This window comes from Aptenodytes forsteri, unplaced genomic scaffold (genome assembly GCF_000699145.1).
Source record: "Aptenodytes forsteri isolate BGI_AS27 unplaced genomic scaffold, ASM69914v1 Scaffold145, whole genome shotgun sequence".
Classification (NCBI taxonomy): Eukaryota; Metazoa; Chordata; class Aves; order Sphenisciformes; family Spheniscidae; genus Aptenodytes; species Aptenodytes forsteri.
Window position 1 is genome coordinate 3,088,176 of NW_008795122.1, and position 16,559 is coordinate 3,104,734.

Here is a 16,559-nt window from a genome sequence, read left to right on the forward strand (position 1 = left end):
TCCCTGGAGACATTCAAGGTCAGGTTGGACGGGGCTCTGAGCAAGCTGATCTAGTTGAAGATGTTCCTGCCCACGGCAGCAGGTTTGGACTAGGTGACCTTTAGAGGTCCCTTCCAACCCAAACTATTCTATGATTCTACAATTCTATGAATCTAAGATGCAAATCATCCATTTTGTCATACTTCTGGGTGAATATCAAGTGAAAGCTCACACTTATACCATGTAAATGATTTAAAATTTATGTCACAAAGGAAGGCTTCAACTCTTCACATTTTATCTGAAATGCACTGGAAAGCAGCTGATGAATTGCACAAGTGAGTGAAGATGGACTTAACACAGTAAATTTTTTTTCTTTAATCATGGCAGTGATATGTTCACCAATGTCAAGTGCAGTATCTGTGCAATTACCATTCTGCCAAACTATAAACTGAGGCATATATGTATATAATTAACTCATAAGATCACACTTTGAAAAAACTGGACACCAAAATATTTGAGACCACCATCAATACTACTCTCCCACTTTTACACTGGGCATAAGAGTAAGCTTGCTCTGTCCTCTCCCACAAGAAAAAAAATAATTAAAAACCAGCCAACCACAACTACATTTATCTGCAGACCTCCATTCCCATCTAGGAAAGAAATTGGACTATACCCTGACTTTGCTGATGGGATGCCGGAAACATTTGTTGTCACCCGTCTCGCTCAGGGTGATGGCGTAGAACTGTCCTTTGTTCAAGTAGGTCATGGGCCCCTCCCCTTGCTTTTGACGCAGAGATTTGGTAGCTTCTAGTGTATACTGAAAAGTGCTGCTGAAAAGACAGGGAGAGAAACACCAACAAAATCCATATCACTTTCTCCTTTTCTCTTTGTCCCCGTTTATTATGTATTTCATGCATTGTATAAGCAAGGCATAAGAAGCTAATAATAAAATTCCAGGAAAAGGTCACACAGGTATTTAAAAATGTAATTTTTTTTTTTTTTTTTTCCCCAAGTTCATCAGATCTGGCAATCAAGCATGAAACTATCTGGACTGTAAAGTCTCTTGGAGCAAAGACTACATCTTTACTTTCTCTGAAAAGAACCATCATGAAGTACAAGACTACGTACCCTACAGTGAGTGTCAAATGCCAGGAGGGAATTCAGTATGATTTGCAGGAAATCAGCTACCTCCACAGACACTTAAACTTAGAAGTGTCACAGAAAGAGAAATTAAAACAAAACAAGACAAACAAACAAAAAAACTAGAATAAAACTTGTTGCAAAAGATGGACACAGAGAATGGAAAGGCCAACTGCTACTTTCAGCACAGGGCAGAGAAGGAATACAACCAGAAGGGACAGTAGGATCATTTGTTTAAAGACAACGTGCAATCAAGGTTTTTACAAGCCTTCTTTTCAAAATTAATCAGACAGAACAAAGTACGTACATTTAGTTGTATCTGCAATCAAGTAACCTCCCTTAGAAAAAGACAAAAATTAGAGAAAGTTTGCTCTTGTGTTGGAAGTCAGATCTTTCAAAAGATCCTCCTTCACAGGAGAACTTTCCACCCTCAAAGCAGTTCCCAAACCATGAAAAGTTAAAGCTCCATTAGCCAGTGAACTGTTCGCTGAACACAATTCTCACAGAGCCTCTTCCAGCCGCCTCCTCCAATAACGGGCTTGAACAATAATCCAATAAAAATGATGCCTGCAGCTCCTCACATTCTCTTAAATGAAAAATAATGTTAACCTTACAGAATAAATCTTCTCTTCAAACTGCATTTGGTCACCACAGGAAGCTTAATGCAGGGAGTCACTTGCAGGATGTCCTCACAAATTGGAGATACAGGGGAAGCATTTTCACAAAGGTCCTAATTCAGCAAAGTGTTTAAGCAGTGCTGGAGTAGAACCAAAAGGATGAATATGTTGGTCCAAAACAACAGTGTATCCTTAACTTTCTAGGTCAAGCAAATACTCTGGGTCATCATAACACTGCCATAGCAATATGGAAATAAGGGGAAGAAAAAAACATTTTTAACTATCCAATGGGGAAAAAAAAAAAAAAAATCACAAAACTGCATGAATAACAACATTTAAATCCTCACTTGAAGAGAAGGTAGAAGAAAAAAAAATAACCTGATCCACGTCTTTCCATCCAAACGAAGAAGTTTCAGACAGTTTAGTATCAATTATTTAGTTTAGTATCAATCATTCAATCAAATAAAGACAATTTCTAAGTGTTTCTTAGCTTATAAATGGAAATCCCGTTATTTTTCTAGTTGCTTAAAAGTTACAAATCAAAGCAAAAGTAAGGTAAAAAGCAAACACTAACCTATACCTATCCGACCCACTGATGGCAGTACCAGCACTTCCCAACAATGCAGTTGCTGCTGACACAAAGGCTCTCACGCACAGTGGAAAGGCAGCACAAAGGGGACTGTGGTCCCCTCCGCTGCCACCCACCATGGTGTGCACTGCCGCAGTCCCTCTGTCCTGTGTGCAAGGGGAACAGAGGCTCTGTCGACACTGGCAAGCAGAACGGCCCCGTCCGAGCGGACTGGAAAAACAGAATCACTGGTGCTGCGGACCCAGCATCCATCCCGCTGCATATGCTTGTCCTGTGGATTGACCGCCCTTAGTGGTGGGGGCACATCCTCTGATTTAGTGTCACACAAAGGGACTGCAGATTGCATGCTGCGAGACTGCTGCACGATGTGCACCAAAGCACACTGAGTGCCCTGGGAGGTGCACCTCAAAACCTCCCACCGGACAGAAGGCCTAATGAGAATGTGTGCTGAGAAGGGCTTAGGATGAACCAAAGGCAGACATACAGTGTCTTAACAGAGTTGCCTACAGTCTGCCACGGTCTGGTCTTCTGTTTCCTGTCATTCTGTATGTTTCAGAAAGATGTCAAAAAATGCAAACCCCAGACACACTGCTCCTGGCCACTTTTGCAGCCTCTGTGTGGTACCACTTGGGAATTTTCTTCTTGTTCCCAGCTGGCAATCAAAGTGTGCCCCATAGCAGGAGGATTACTATTACCCTTAAAACTTATTGCAGTCACTCGAATGATTATAATACTATTCTGAATCTCACCATGAGTCTTAACTAAAGCCCCATGTAGTCGTTAAGGGATCTTCTATCAGGCTTCCAATTAGTTTCATATTCACCACTTCTTTTTTTCAATCTGAAGCTTTCATTTCTGAGCACCTATCACTTCCAGGTAACTCCCAGGAAAGATGTATTTCGTTTTTCTTAATGTGCATTTGGAGGTTTTGTTCTAATGTGGACCTGGGCCACAGCATGAAAGACTTAATGTCTGAGAATTGTTAACAATGCCAGTGCTTCAGGATTCAATTTTATAAATATCCAGTGTAGTAAGTGAACAGTCTTTGCTAAATTTCTGTTTCATATGTACTGCCTATGTAATAACTCAGTTCTCAGCTCGCTGCAGTTAATGATTGTTTTAATATAGCTCAGAAAAAAGATCAAGCTGTAAGGAACCTCCACTACAGAAGCAGTCATATGCCTACTCCAGGAAAAATATGTAGGCATGTTCCTGTTTCTAAAGTGAGAGTAATCTCTCAGATATAAACAGAACTATTCACAGGCATGAAATGATGCATCAGCTTATAAATTTTACTGATCACAGTCTTTATTAGTTAAGTGACTGCAGTGTTTGCCCATTCTACACATGCATTTTTCTGTGCTTAGCAGGGAAGACACTATTCCTTTCATACGTCAGTTTTTGAAACTTTTTTAAAAACTTTTTGGAATTCTTAGGTTTTCTTACATGGTTTGTAATAGGTACTTCATTTATATTATTTTATAAGTAAACATGAACTACCACAATGAACAGTGTAAAAAGACAGGGTTTCCCAGACAACCTGCTAGGAGTAACTAGAAAAAATAGAAGGGAAAAATAAAGATGGGAATTCCATAAGGTTGGTGGAGCCAGTTCAACCATCCTGGACATCTGACTTGTGCATCCTGCCATCCTGAAAGGTGGGGAAGACCTTCCATGACCTGGCTGTCAAAGCTGTGCCCTGTTACCTGGGGGACCTCTCTTAACATGTTTAATCTCGCATATCTCCAGGGGCTTCAGAGGAGTTACTAACTTAAAACAATGCTGGGGGAAGATAATAGATGAAGATATAAACTGGTCAGATTTGAAAGCGTAATATGTGCAGGAGAAGAAGAGGAGAGTGCTGCTGGGCAGCTCCAAGGGAGCCCTGCAGGTGCCCCAGGGCTGGGGGGAGGGTGGGTAAAAGGATGAAAGGGAGGGTGCGAAGTGGACACAGGCAGCCTCTCCTCAATACATTCTTATGTGATGCCAGTCAACACATTTCAAAGCTTATGCCATACCTTGTTTGTTCGTAAATATATTCTTCAGCCCCCACTGACACACTGCGATACTTCTGAAAAATAAAAACAACAATTAAATATAGTTTGATACAATCTAATGAAAATACCAACAAAAGTAGAATTATGTTTCTTTAAGGACCCCTCAGAAGAAACCATCAACCATTTAAAACTCAAAATCCCTAAAAACTGGAGTGGATGCTACATGGTCTTTACACTGGAATTGACAGAGATAATTCATTTATGTCAAGCTTTTAGAGTTTTTCATAACCTAATTGCTACAGCAATGTAGCTGAAAAACATCTTCTGCCTTATTAAACTCCTTGCCTACACATTAATATATTCTAAAACAAGCCTGTAAAAATGTACCCCATCTCAAAGATAAGTAGATTTTCAAATGAAACCATAGTTTTCCTAGAGACTTCACTTTTTGTTTTGTTTTGCTTTATTTAAAAATATGTGTGCAGTCAGCTCTCCTTAAGACCTACAATGAAATGCTGATAAAAAATTAGATTGCTATACTGCCTATTTTGAATAGGCATGGTGACGCAGGCTAAGAAAGTATTTTACTTTCAATATAAGATTCTGTTTTAGCAAAATGCACACTTTTGCTAAAATATGAAATATTTTATATTTCATATTTTAGCAAATATTTCATATTTGCTAAAATATGAAAATATGAAAGGAGACCTACAGTCACTCTTTACAAAATGAAGACACATCTATCAAAAAAAAATTACATCAAAAGGTGGCATTCTGAAAAAAATGAAGTCTTTTTGCACAGACTAAGCAAGGATTTGTACTCTGTTTTCCTGAGCAAATGAGCCTGTTTGTGCTCTACTATGTAAGCCTTGCTGCTTCTTCTTGGCTTGCCTTTTGCCTGAAACATGTTTTTGCTGATGTCTCTCTGATTCACTGATGGATCATTACACTTAATCTCCAGGATTTCTTTTGTGATCACCAGTTAGCAATTAAAACCTGTTTTGTTTCCAGAAGTGTCAAGTCAGGCAATTTTGAAAACAGTTTTTAATTTTACCTTATGCACAACTGTGCCACAACAAATATCTAGTCAGATACTAGTTAAGTGCAAAGGTATCGTGTACTGGTTAGGAATGTTTCCTGAAGATCAAAAGTCAAGGACCCATGAGCAATAGAATAGATAAGCGAAATACTCCAAGAAATCTAACATCTGAGGGGTATTACAATAAAGATGGTCCCATATTAACATGCTAGTCACATTTTGTATGAAGGCTAGAGGTTGACATTTTCAAAAACATTCAATTTACTTTCCTATCCTCCAAAATTTTGTCTATACTATAAAGGACTAATAAATTAATCACAGCTAAATAAGAATATGAAAGAGATGAGAAAGGTGTATTTATATAATTGTTAAAATTGTATCCAAAGAACATAGCAAGTGATTGACTGAGGCCTCCACTACCACAGGGATCTATAAAAACTCAGCACTCCTTCAGTATAACAGAACTAAGTCACTCAATAAATGTTTTGAAACAATTTCTAAATATGTATTCATAATATGTTTAAAATTGAGCAGGTATCAGAGCAAATCAACTGCAGCCAAACCCAGCCATTCTCAACAAGTGAATATGAAAACTAGTAAGACCAACTGTATTCCTACTTTAAACACTAATTTAGCACAAGTTTCTCTTTTGGTATGTTTTGACATTTTACCTTATGCTCTCCCCACACTTGCTTCATACAGCTGTCCCTACACAACAGCACATGGCTGAAGAAGCAGTCAGAGCACCGCAGGGGTGAAGCACATCCCTGGATTTGGGTAGTTGAGAAAAACGAAGGGACAGGGTAAGTGTTGAGTGAGGCTACAGCAGGGTGGGAAAGCTCTCCCTGCTCCCATGCCACATGTGTGCAAGCATTTGGGGCCGGAAGGCCACTAACAGTGGCACACACCTCACCTAACAGCTACAGATGGGAACCCAGTTAAAGTTAGTTCTTCGGTCTCCCTGTACTGTTAATAGGGGAAGTGAAGATGGAGAGGAGTGAGTGCACCTGGCAAACCCTTCCACCCCTTCTTGGCAATCGGGTTTGAGTTGCCTCTTTCTCCACAGACTGCGGAGATGTGGAGATAGATGACAAGTATCATACACTGTTATTAACCAATTCCTTTTAAAAAATATGTAACAAAATATTACCATTGTAACAAAATTACCATACCATAGAGTTTGGGATGCAAAATATTACCATTGCAACAAAAATTACCATAACATGGAGTTTGGGATGCAAGGCCAACGTATAGATGTAAATTCCCTTTTTACTTCCAAATTGAACAACTTCTTACATTCAACAGCACTTTGCACAGAGCGGACTGTTTGGGTAGCTCTCAGCAGCGCGTACAAACCAGCGTAATGGAATCACTCAGCTACAGCACCCCAGGGAAAGCCATGGGTACGGTACCACTGGACTACCATAAAAAGCCATTTAGCAGGAACAATGAAAAATAGCTGAAATTACGTGATTTGCTAATGCAGAGCAGTGTTTGTAATCCAAGATTTGATCTTACTGATTTTTCAATGGCAAGCTAGATTTCTTCATTAATTATTCATTTAGTTGACCTAAATGTGTTCTATATCTGAAAATGCATTTCACCTCCAGACGTCCTGATCTGTGATGCTTGTGTGGAGACAATTTACTTTTCTATAATACACCTACACAAACACACAGTACATTTCTTATATACTCAGAGTAACTCAGCCTTAATGTAGCTTGCCTTGTACTTTTGTTACATTTACAGTTTCATAGAGTTGGAGGAGAAAATCCAAGGAGAGTTTTACCACCTAATATCTCTAATTATTTGCAGAGGTACTGTCAGCTTTAAGTAATTTTTACCCTTCCACATTTCTGGCTTGTTTGCATTATTCTGCAGCAGGCAAAAGCAGCCAGAGGGTACTCACCATATTAAAGCTGACTTTGTAATTACTTTGCCTCAGCATAACAGTGTAAAATAGTTACAAGGCAGTTCCTTGCCTCTCTTCTCCTCCTCATTGCCCTACATACACATGCACCTGAGTCTTTCCCTGCCTGTTAACTTCTACATTCCGCCCTAGTCACCTAATTTTAGTTTTTCCTCGCTTGCCCATGTTACAAAGTAGAGCTTAGTGAAACAGACAGCTTCTGAATAAATTACTTGGATTTATCTAGCAGCAGAGACTGACACCGCTCATCTGCACTTTCAGGAGAACATTAAGAATTTCCCAGTTACAAGTGGCTGCTATTTCTTACTGTTATGAATAGGTCTGAAGGCAGATCTTGTTAACAGATAACAGATCTTCTTTCAGAATGGCAACTATCCTCTACTTGACAAAATATCCCAGAAGACAAAAGATCAGTATCTATTATTCTCAGAGTTTCCAATAAACAACTTTAAAACTGTCTTCTGAAACACCTCATGATGCTCCCCTATAATCAGAGCACAGACCGACAGGAACACAGCAAGCAGCAGAGATGAATTTGTTGAAACAAGCATCACTGTTCTTTTAATGGCTCTTGTGTACAGCTCAAATCTCCCTATCTTGTTTACAGCTTTTTATTGAGTTTTTAGATGCTAATTTGAGGTGAAAAACTTACTTCTGTTCCTCCATCTTTGAAGGTGTCACTGTACGTACTGTCAGGAGTACTGCGCTGGTCGTCTTTGAGATAATTTGTGTGGGGAGCAATGTTGGACACTTCATATGGTTCAAAGATAACCCCTCGATGCTCCTCATTTTCTCCTCTCGCATAGTGTGCTTGTGGGGTCATAAAAACAGGGGTGAACTCCTCCGCTTTAACCACAGTCACTCCAGTCCCCGTGATGGGGGTCGAGCTCCCAGACACATTTGTGTTGTATTCCCTTTTGGACGACTCCAAAGGATCTTGGTTCAAGGAAAGGTTAACCGGCACTGTCTTCAGGACTTGCACGCGGTTCTCTCCCCCACTTAAATTACTCTGAGCTTCCGTGGTATTAAGACAATTTCTGTGAGACAAAACCAAAAAATGTTATGAACTGTCCTGATAGAGTAAATCTCCTCCTTAAATAGATTAATGTTCTTAGATGGCAGGGAAGGAGATCTTTCAACTCTGATAAGCCATTGCCATAGGAAGTAGTACATTAACAAATACTAGGGAAAAGACATCGTGAGGCAAGCAGAGAGGTCCAGAGCTCTTTAACAGCTAGGGAAAAATAATACATTTGATTTGACCTATAATCAGTATGACTTGTTACAATAAATTCTGGGTATCCGGGGTTGTTTTTGCCTTGACTTTTAATTTGGATGCAAAATCAATCCACCAGTGCAACAGCCTTTAGGCACAAAATAAGCATAAATATGGATTACTCACAGTAGGTAATTTGCATGTGAAATAGGCAGAATATCAACAGCAAAATTCATACGCTGATGCAAGCTCTTTCAGGCTGTTGACAGGCCACTACTGTTTGTGTAACTCTGGTACCAATGCTCTTCTGAAACAGCAAGCCCAGGAAACCCATTGTATCAGAGTAGATCAGTAACTATAGCGGCTGCAAGGTAACCTCCAGCAGCATTCCCACATCTAACCACGGTTGCTGTTGAAAGCAATCTGATCGCCAACAGTAGTTGCACTGACATAAAATTGTTAACTCATAAAACTTCTAGTAGGTGTAACACACAGCTTTGTTTTCAACCTAGGAGATATGTTCTGACATTACAGTTCCTCTCTCTTGGCTTTCCACCGAAGGCCAGTTTTGTCAATCACACTCAACTTAGGAATTTCTCTGGCGTTCACAGAAGAAAAACTGTCCCTCAAAAAAAGTTTCATATTCTGTTTTGAAATAGTGAATTTATACTACTACCTATTTAAACTTTCACCTTACACAGCTAGTGGAGACCATCTAAGGCTGTCCCGAATTAGCTACCTTGAAATAAACCTTGTGTAGCTACTCTCCACTATAATTTTACACGAAGATACCGTCTTAGTTCTTTCTACAACTTAGTTCTTTCTACATAAATATACACTCCCTCTTGTTCACAAGTCTTAATAAAGGCAGGAGTCAGCTTCCTCTGACTCTTCAAGTCACTTCTGGCCTACAGAGGAGGGCTGAAATCTGAGAGCAGTGAGAAAAACATTCTGAGCAAATGATTTTAAGAGTTACTTTATTTGCTTCTGGGCAGACCCTAAGTTATGTTAAATAAAACTGTATAAATCAGGTTACTGAGGCCAAACTACTCACTTTTTGCTCTAGAAGAAGAAAATTGAAAGAAAAGCAGCCAACAGCCAACTGTCCATATAATCTGATTTTACTAATCTCAGCAGCAGGAAAACAACAAAATGAAACACAAACAAATCATGAAGCTTTCTGCTACTTTGCAAATTGCATGTTTAATAATACTGTTCAATTTTTCTAATAAATTAATAGTAAAAAGAAGTAAAGTTTGCTTCCTAAAACATTCTTCATTCTTTTATCTTTTGGAAGAAAACCATAAACCCTCAGGCTATCATAGTTCCTTCAGTTCACAACTGATCAACACTGTTAGTAGCTGGGTGTATGATTTTGAATAATACTGTACCTTTTATCTTGGTCTTCTTGATTATCACTCACTTTGTTAACAGACAACAGCCTTTTATCTCTGGGAACCTGAGAACAACACCAGGCATGGGGTCAGGTAAATGCAACTGTCAGGTATTTGCAGCTTCAGACTGCTCTACCGCAACAACTAGAAAAATGCAACCGTATCAGTGTTGTCTAGTTCACAGATGCCAGGAGCTGTTTTTCTTTGAGAGACTGATTGTGAACAGAAAGATAATTTCCAAAGGTAAAAAATGTAGGGATTGTTTTCTTTTCCAGTTCTGGGGCACACAAATCTGGAGCAAAGCACTCTTCTGTATGTCCTTATCTTTGGAATACCAAGCTAGGTCAAGATATCTCAAAATCAAAGCTTATATTCCTAAACACACACACGCTTTTCACTGAATAATAAAAGATGAGAAGAAAGACATGATGCTTTGATGAGCACTGCATGGAGACCCTTTTAACTCAGAGGAAAAAGGGGCTGCAATTAAACCACAAGCACCAGCTAAGTCCTCCTGTTATAGAGCAGTCTGGAGGGTGTAGGACTTGTACCTAGGGGAAGTTTGTGGATCCTTCCCTTTCCTAGCATGGGGACAGGTCAGGGCATGCTGGCATGTCATCAGAGAACACCAACTTCTGTTTTGCTGAGTGCATCAACAGCCATGAGAAGTAAAAATCCAAATCTGGCCCCTCAAAAGACTCAAAATTGACACCAAAAGTGACTTAAAAGATTTGTCTTCCCACATACCGGTTTCCTGACACCAGCATAGATATGAAATCACCAAGGGCAAAGTTGCTGCCATGACCGTATTTTTCTTTTCTTGCTGAACCAGCAATTTGGGAGCTAAAATTTCTAATCTATCTTTTACAAAAGAAGGTATATCCACTCCATCACAGCAGTTAACTCAGGATTAAAGAGCAAGAATAGGCCTAAGAATGGGCTAAAGCTGTGCCTTTTATCTTTAAATACTTTAAAGAAATATCAGGAAAATATCTGCATTTAGAGGAAAAACAATACTACAGTGCACTACAGTAGCCAAGGTTAACATCAGCTATATCTGCAAGACAGCAGCAGAGTCAGAGCACGCTAGTTAGAGCCTTTCCTTCTCTTAGGGACATCCTCTCTCCCTACTAAGCATCCTGTTGGTTAAAAAACCTCTTTCATAAATTGTAGAAATGGGGTCCAAGCCACAGTTTGCACATGTTGATTCCCCTGTTAAGATCATATATTTATCCCTGAAGGAGGGTCTATGTTTAGGTAAATATCACTACAAGAAAAAGGAGAAGGGGGAAAAAAAAAAAAACCAAAACGGTGAAGTTCAAATGATTCCTATTGACTGGAAAAAGTACTTCAAAAAAATTATCCAGCATGTCAGAACAAATGAGCCAAATGATAAATAAGGGCAATTTGAGAGAGTCTTGTGCACAGGAAGTCCTCCTCTACACTTCCACATTACAGCACAGAGGTTTAAGTTAGGTTTTAAGTTCCTGTTTGAGAGCATCAACAAGAACATCTTTTTCTCCCAGTTTAAGACAGAAATAGTTATGACTGAACGCTGGAAATGGCTTTGAGACTAACACAGCTTTTTCCATCTGAACCTCAAGTCTTTTGCAACTGCCTGGAACAAGGAACAGACATATCTCTTAGAACACAGTTTTGAGAAGGAAAAGGGCTGTTCTCTGTTTTTATTTAAAAAATCCAGCAGATTAATGAACTGCTACATACAAAGGTATTACTAAGACAGAAGCCAACACTCCAGATGCTCATACACATCCTGAATTTTACAAATCCACATTAACTTCACAGACTCTGGCACTGTGGTAACTCTGTCAAGTAGAGGAAAGGACCTTTCTTTCTCATTGGGAAAAGCTTTTCTCTACTGACAACACCACACAAAAGCAAGGAACATCTCTTGAAACATAATCAGTAAAGAAATTAAAACAATATTTAACCATAAGGTTAGTATATGGCAACTTGCCTACAGCCCCTTCTCCTGAACACTCATTTAATGATCGTAGCAGAGACTAAAAAGAGTAGTCCATTCTCTAAAAGCATTTATACTAATAAATACTAAGAGCAAAGGGGTTTAATTTTAAATTTCCATTACTGCTACTTCTTCATTAATGACGAGGGGAGCTGGCATTGTTCTGCTGGCTTTCAGAGAAGATCATCTGTCCAATGCAGGCATAGGTGGCTTCATGAGTACTGAGATAGTTTAATTGAAATGAACAATTTCATACTTCAGTGCTTGGTAGGCAATACTGATTCCGTTTTCAGAGTACAAAGGGGTCAGCCTGGGTTTCAGAGTGAAATTTCTGCATTACACAGAGATTTCAGCAGAAATCTCAAACATAGCTCTACTTAAACACTATGAAATATACGAAAAAGAAAGGTGGTACCAAATGGTAGGTAAAGCCCTGGGCTTAAAACCTGACATAAACTGAAACTGTGTGTCAGTGCTTCCCCTGTAAATTGACTTAGATCTCTGTCTCTGTGTCCAGCTCCATTTCTGTCCTCCACCTTCCTATTTAGACTGCAAACTTCCAGTGCAAAGGCTAGACCTCACTGTATGTTTGTATACAGCCTACTGCAATTATTATACAAATAAAAGTAACATGAGAAACAGTCAGATGAGAAAAACTCCAGTTAAAGAGCAAACTAAAACACGTGTGGAATGACACAGAAAAGCAGACAAACCTACAGATGGACAAGGCCTCCTCTTTTCCACTTTTTAAAGAACACTGCAAGTATCCAAGCACAAATAAAAAGGGGGCCTATTCATCCAATGCTCTTGCAAGGGAAGAGGAAGAATGCTATGCTTAAAAAGAAATCATGGTTGCAAATTTAATATGGGAATACTGATTTTGTTCTTTCTCTCCAGAACTAAACACATCAAAACAGCCTCAGACAGGCTTCCCCTAAAACAGAAAGGGTGCTTGATACAAGTATCAGAGAGAAAACAAGATGCAGCGACTTCTGTCTTTGAAAACTGGCTCTTTTGATGCCTCTTAGAGTAGTCCCCTGCTAGTGCAGCAGGGAGGAATAACGATGGAGTTACCTACTTTATAATAGTCATACAGTAGGCCAAGAGCAGCAGCACTGTCCTCATCACCATTTATGCTCATCATAGCCTTGGTGGCTGCTGTTAGGGGATTCTCCAAATACGACTTCCAGGCTTCATCTTCGCTGGTGTAGGCTCGTCTGGTGTTGAATGAAGTGTCATTTGGCACTAAGGCCACAAGTCGCTTGTTACTGCATAGACAGGAAGAACAAAATGGTGATCCAGAAGGGATTCCTTTATTCACAAGGCATGTTAAAGAACATCACATAGCTCAGTGAAAGTGATATGATTACATCAAGCAAGCATCTCTGTATTAAACTTGGTGACATAAATAGTTACCAGTATTAGGTGCCTTCAGTACTTAACAAAAAAAAAAAAATTAATGTGTGCAGATCTTGTGATAATAATTAAAATGTATTTTTACTAGTATACAGATAGAGCTATCAAAATACTTTAAAACTATTTGGAAAAAAGGAAAGTAACAATATAAAAACATTTTGCCCCAGTATTTTTGCTAGATGTACATTTGATTAGGGAAAAATACATTTAACTGAAATCAGTTATAATAAGAAGACATGAATGAAAAAAAAAGAAAAAGTATCTAATACTAATCTAGTGTTCACCTAAACCGAGTATAGTTCAGTATTTAATAACTGGGTACACCTTATAATTGAGCTATTCTCTACTTTTGGAATGCAGTTTGTCCGTAATTTCACAGAGGTTTTCTGTAACATGACATGAGCAATGGGTCCAGTGGATGAAGCAGAAGATGTCAACATACTTGGTCTCAATTCCCACTTTATCACTCACCACATCTAGTTACAGACCCATGGCAATACACACAAGACCATTAGTAAGTGGGATTTGCAGCAGAGCAGTTTCCTCCAGCCTGAAAGTGGTACAAGCTGACCAGTGCCTGTGTGTATCATGGGAGAGGCTGCTGCACCACAGCTATGGCTGAAATTTCCAGTATAATAGAAACATAAATGAAGATAATAGTACCTGCTTTTGTAAAATGTTCAATAAACTCATGGATAAAAGAGCTAGAGGGGGAAAAAAAAGTAGCATTCCTATTACACAAGATAGTAGGCAAACAGATTAGGCAGGGAAACAGTGGAGCGACGGGTGTGCTGCTTATTGCTCATTGCAAGAGCACTGTCAAGAATTGTGGCTCAAGTTACAAGGATCACAATGAAACTTTTAACACATTACACCTTACAAATTTGAAAGCTGCAAAGATGGCAGAATAACTGAATATACTGACTTAACTGCGAAACTAGCAGTTATTCCCGGTGACCTTCATAAAACATTTCTTGCTATCTTCTACATTAAAACTGTTCATTATTCAGCCTCCTGTTTTTGCTCTCCCCTACCTGCAGCGGTGGCCAGCTCCACAGACCTAACCCAACCAACTGCCACTGTTGCACTGAGAGTGGCATTCAAACACTGTGCAACTGAGCCTTTTATTTCATTTCAGAAATAGGATTTGATAAAAGCGCAACTGAACCCACGTGGTAAATGCTCTCGGACACCGGGAGCGTGTCTTGCCTGGCCTCCAAGCCGCAGTGACGGGCAGGCTGGGGCTTCACCCGGGGCTCCACCGCTGCCTGAGCGCACTGCAACCTGCAAAGTGCGTGCTCCGGTGTTTAAGGAAGAGGAGGGGGATGGTGGAGATTATCATCTCTATGGTACAGAGCACCGTTTACAAGTTTCTTTATTTAATGAAAAACAAAATAATCCATCTGGTACACAGAGCACAGTTTTATGAGCTCTGTGGGGGAAGAGAGCATTTCGTAGCCTCGCATAGCACAAAATACAGCCAACAATTACAGTTCAGATTATATTTTCATCTAAAATATCTGGATTTTTAGAAGCTTCCTTTCTTTTCCGAGGGCCTTTCTGCCTCGCCTTTCACTGTCTCTTCTAAAGATTTTTGTCCTTCTTTATTCCACATACACATTTGTGTTGTTACGGGTTTGCTTCAGCAAGCAAAACTGAAGCATAAATTAGGAACCCAAGGAAAGACAGAGAGAACTGCTAGGTCCGCCTGCCTTTTCAATACCTTATTGTTAGCGACTCAAATCAGATTTGCAACAGCTCCGCTGTTTGTGCCAGAGGTAGCTGAGGGCCTGTTCCCACTATGGAGTAGCTAATTCTCCCTGGCTCAGAGGCAATTATTCCAGGCAAGGATTCTCCTTTCCTCAACAAAGCTCCCCTTCAGCTAAACCCGGGCTGTTTCACCACGTGGGCGGCTGCCCACTGCAATGCACAAAATACCTCTCGCTCTCCTTCCTGTAGCAATCTTCCCTTACAATCAATAACTGTCTTTTGTTACTCAGAGTGCTCATAGCTGTGCGATAGTCATAACTGATTTATGAGCACTACAGGCAGACTGCGAGATGCCCTTTAAAAACACACCTTTTAAGCATTGGGCCGTGCTTGTCTGCAGAAATGCTGGAAGGGAGGAGTCAATCTCTGCTGCTCTAACTTAGTCAAGACAGTCTTAAAGCAATGAAGAGAGTGCTGTCCTTCAGAGGTGTTGTATACGGTTGTGTTGGGGAGAAGCTAAAGTAAAGGGGATAAATGCTCTAGGAACAGCCACTCAGTAAGTAAACAGTTGGGATGGCTGAAAAGGCACAGGTGCATAGACCTAGAGCCTTCCCAACATCTCCCCAGAGCACGCTTTCTCCAAAACCCAGGTTTTCAGGTTTAAAAACTAAATATCCGTCTCCTCTGGCTTGAGAGATGGTCTGCAGCATAATCAACCGACACACTCATTGTGTTTACTCTGCAAACAGACTGAAACAATAGCACTAAGAAAAATAAAAAACTTCCTCATCACCCCCATCCCTGTAATCAGCTCTGTGGGAGGTTAATGGTCAGACCTAATTACCATGATTTAACATAGTCACTCATTTCAAAGATTATATCCAAAGCAGTCAGCCAAAACAACTGTGCTCCCTTTAAGAAAACTTCTCTATTCATTAAGATTGTTTGGATGGGAGGGAGGGTTTCTCTTAAGAAATGAGACTTGTGTGTGCACACACATTCCCTTTCCTTTTCCATGACTGATGAACCTCCTGGACAATTTCAGCCAAATGTGACAGAGGGGTAGCAAAGTCCCCCGTAACCAGAGGAGATAAATACTTTATATTTTAATATATGCCAAGAAAACCCAACCTCCTGAGTGAGGCTCTGCACAGGTAAGCTCCCTGGTCCCATCAGGCACCCTTCCATGCTGGGGCACCCCCAGCTGTTCCAGCTGTGTAACTGATGACAGCAGGCAGCTGCTTGGAGGTGAGTGACTCCAGTGGCACCTGGACCATGGGGAAGACAAGGGGTGACACCTACGAGAAACATAAGAGCATTCCCACTGGACAGAGCTGCTCTGAACGCCCGACCTGTGAGAAAAGCCTCAGTTGGAGCCTGCAATTAGCAACACATCTACGAATCTTATCAAAAGCTGCAAATGCATCAGTGACCACATCCACGGAGAACCACTCACTTAAGGAAGGAAGATGGGCCAAGATTGCAAGTGGAGGACTTCCCATTCAACCTGGCCAGCAGTATCAGCAAACATATCCACTGTAGCCC

The 16,559-nt window shown here is 40.2% G+C and overlaps 1 protein-coding gene across 1 annotated transcript in view; it reads right to left on the bottom strand.

The window, feature by feature from the left end:
• GRHL2 (grainyhead like transcription factor 2) overlaps positions 1 to 13,780 on the bottom strand; it is a 59,539-nt gene extending 45,759 nt beyond the window's left edge. The window contains exons 1-6 of the mRNA XM_009277171.1: positions 13,776 to 13,780; positions 12,967 to 13,156; positions 9,902 to 9,969; positions 7,947 to 8,331; positions 4,347 to 4,399; positions 656 to 812 (exon numbers count right to left, since the gene is read on the bottom strand). Coding sequence (XP_009275446.1) covers positions 656 to 812; positions 4,347 to 4,399; positions 7,947 to 8,331; positions 9,902 to 9,969; positions 12,967 to 13,156; positions 13,776 to 13,780 — 858 coding nt within the window. The remainder of the gene's footprint in view (positions 1 to 655; positions 813 to 4,346; positions 4,400 to 7,946; positions 8,332 to 9,901; positions 9,970 to 12,966; positions 13,157 to 13,775) is intronic.
• Positions 13,781 to 16,559: the final 2,779 nt, after the last annotated feature.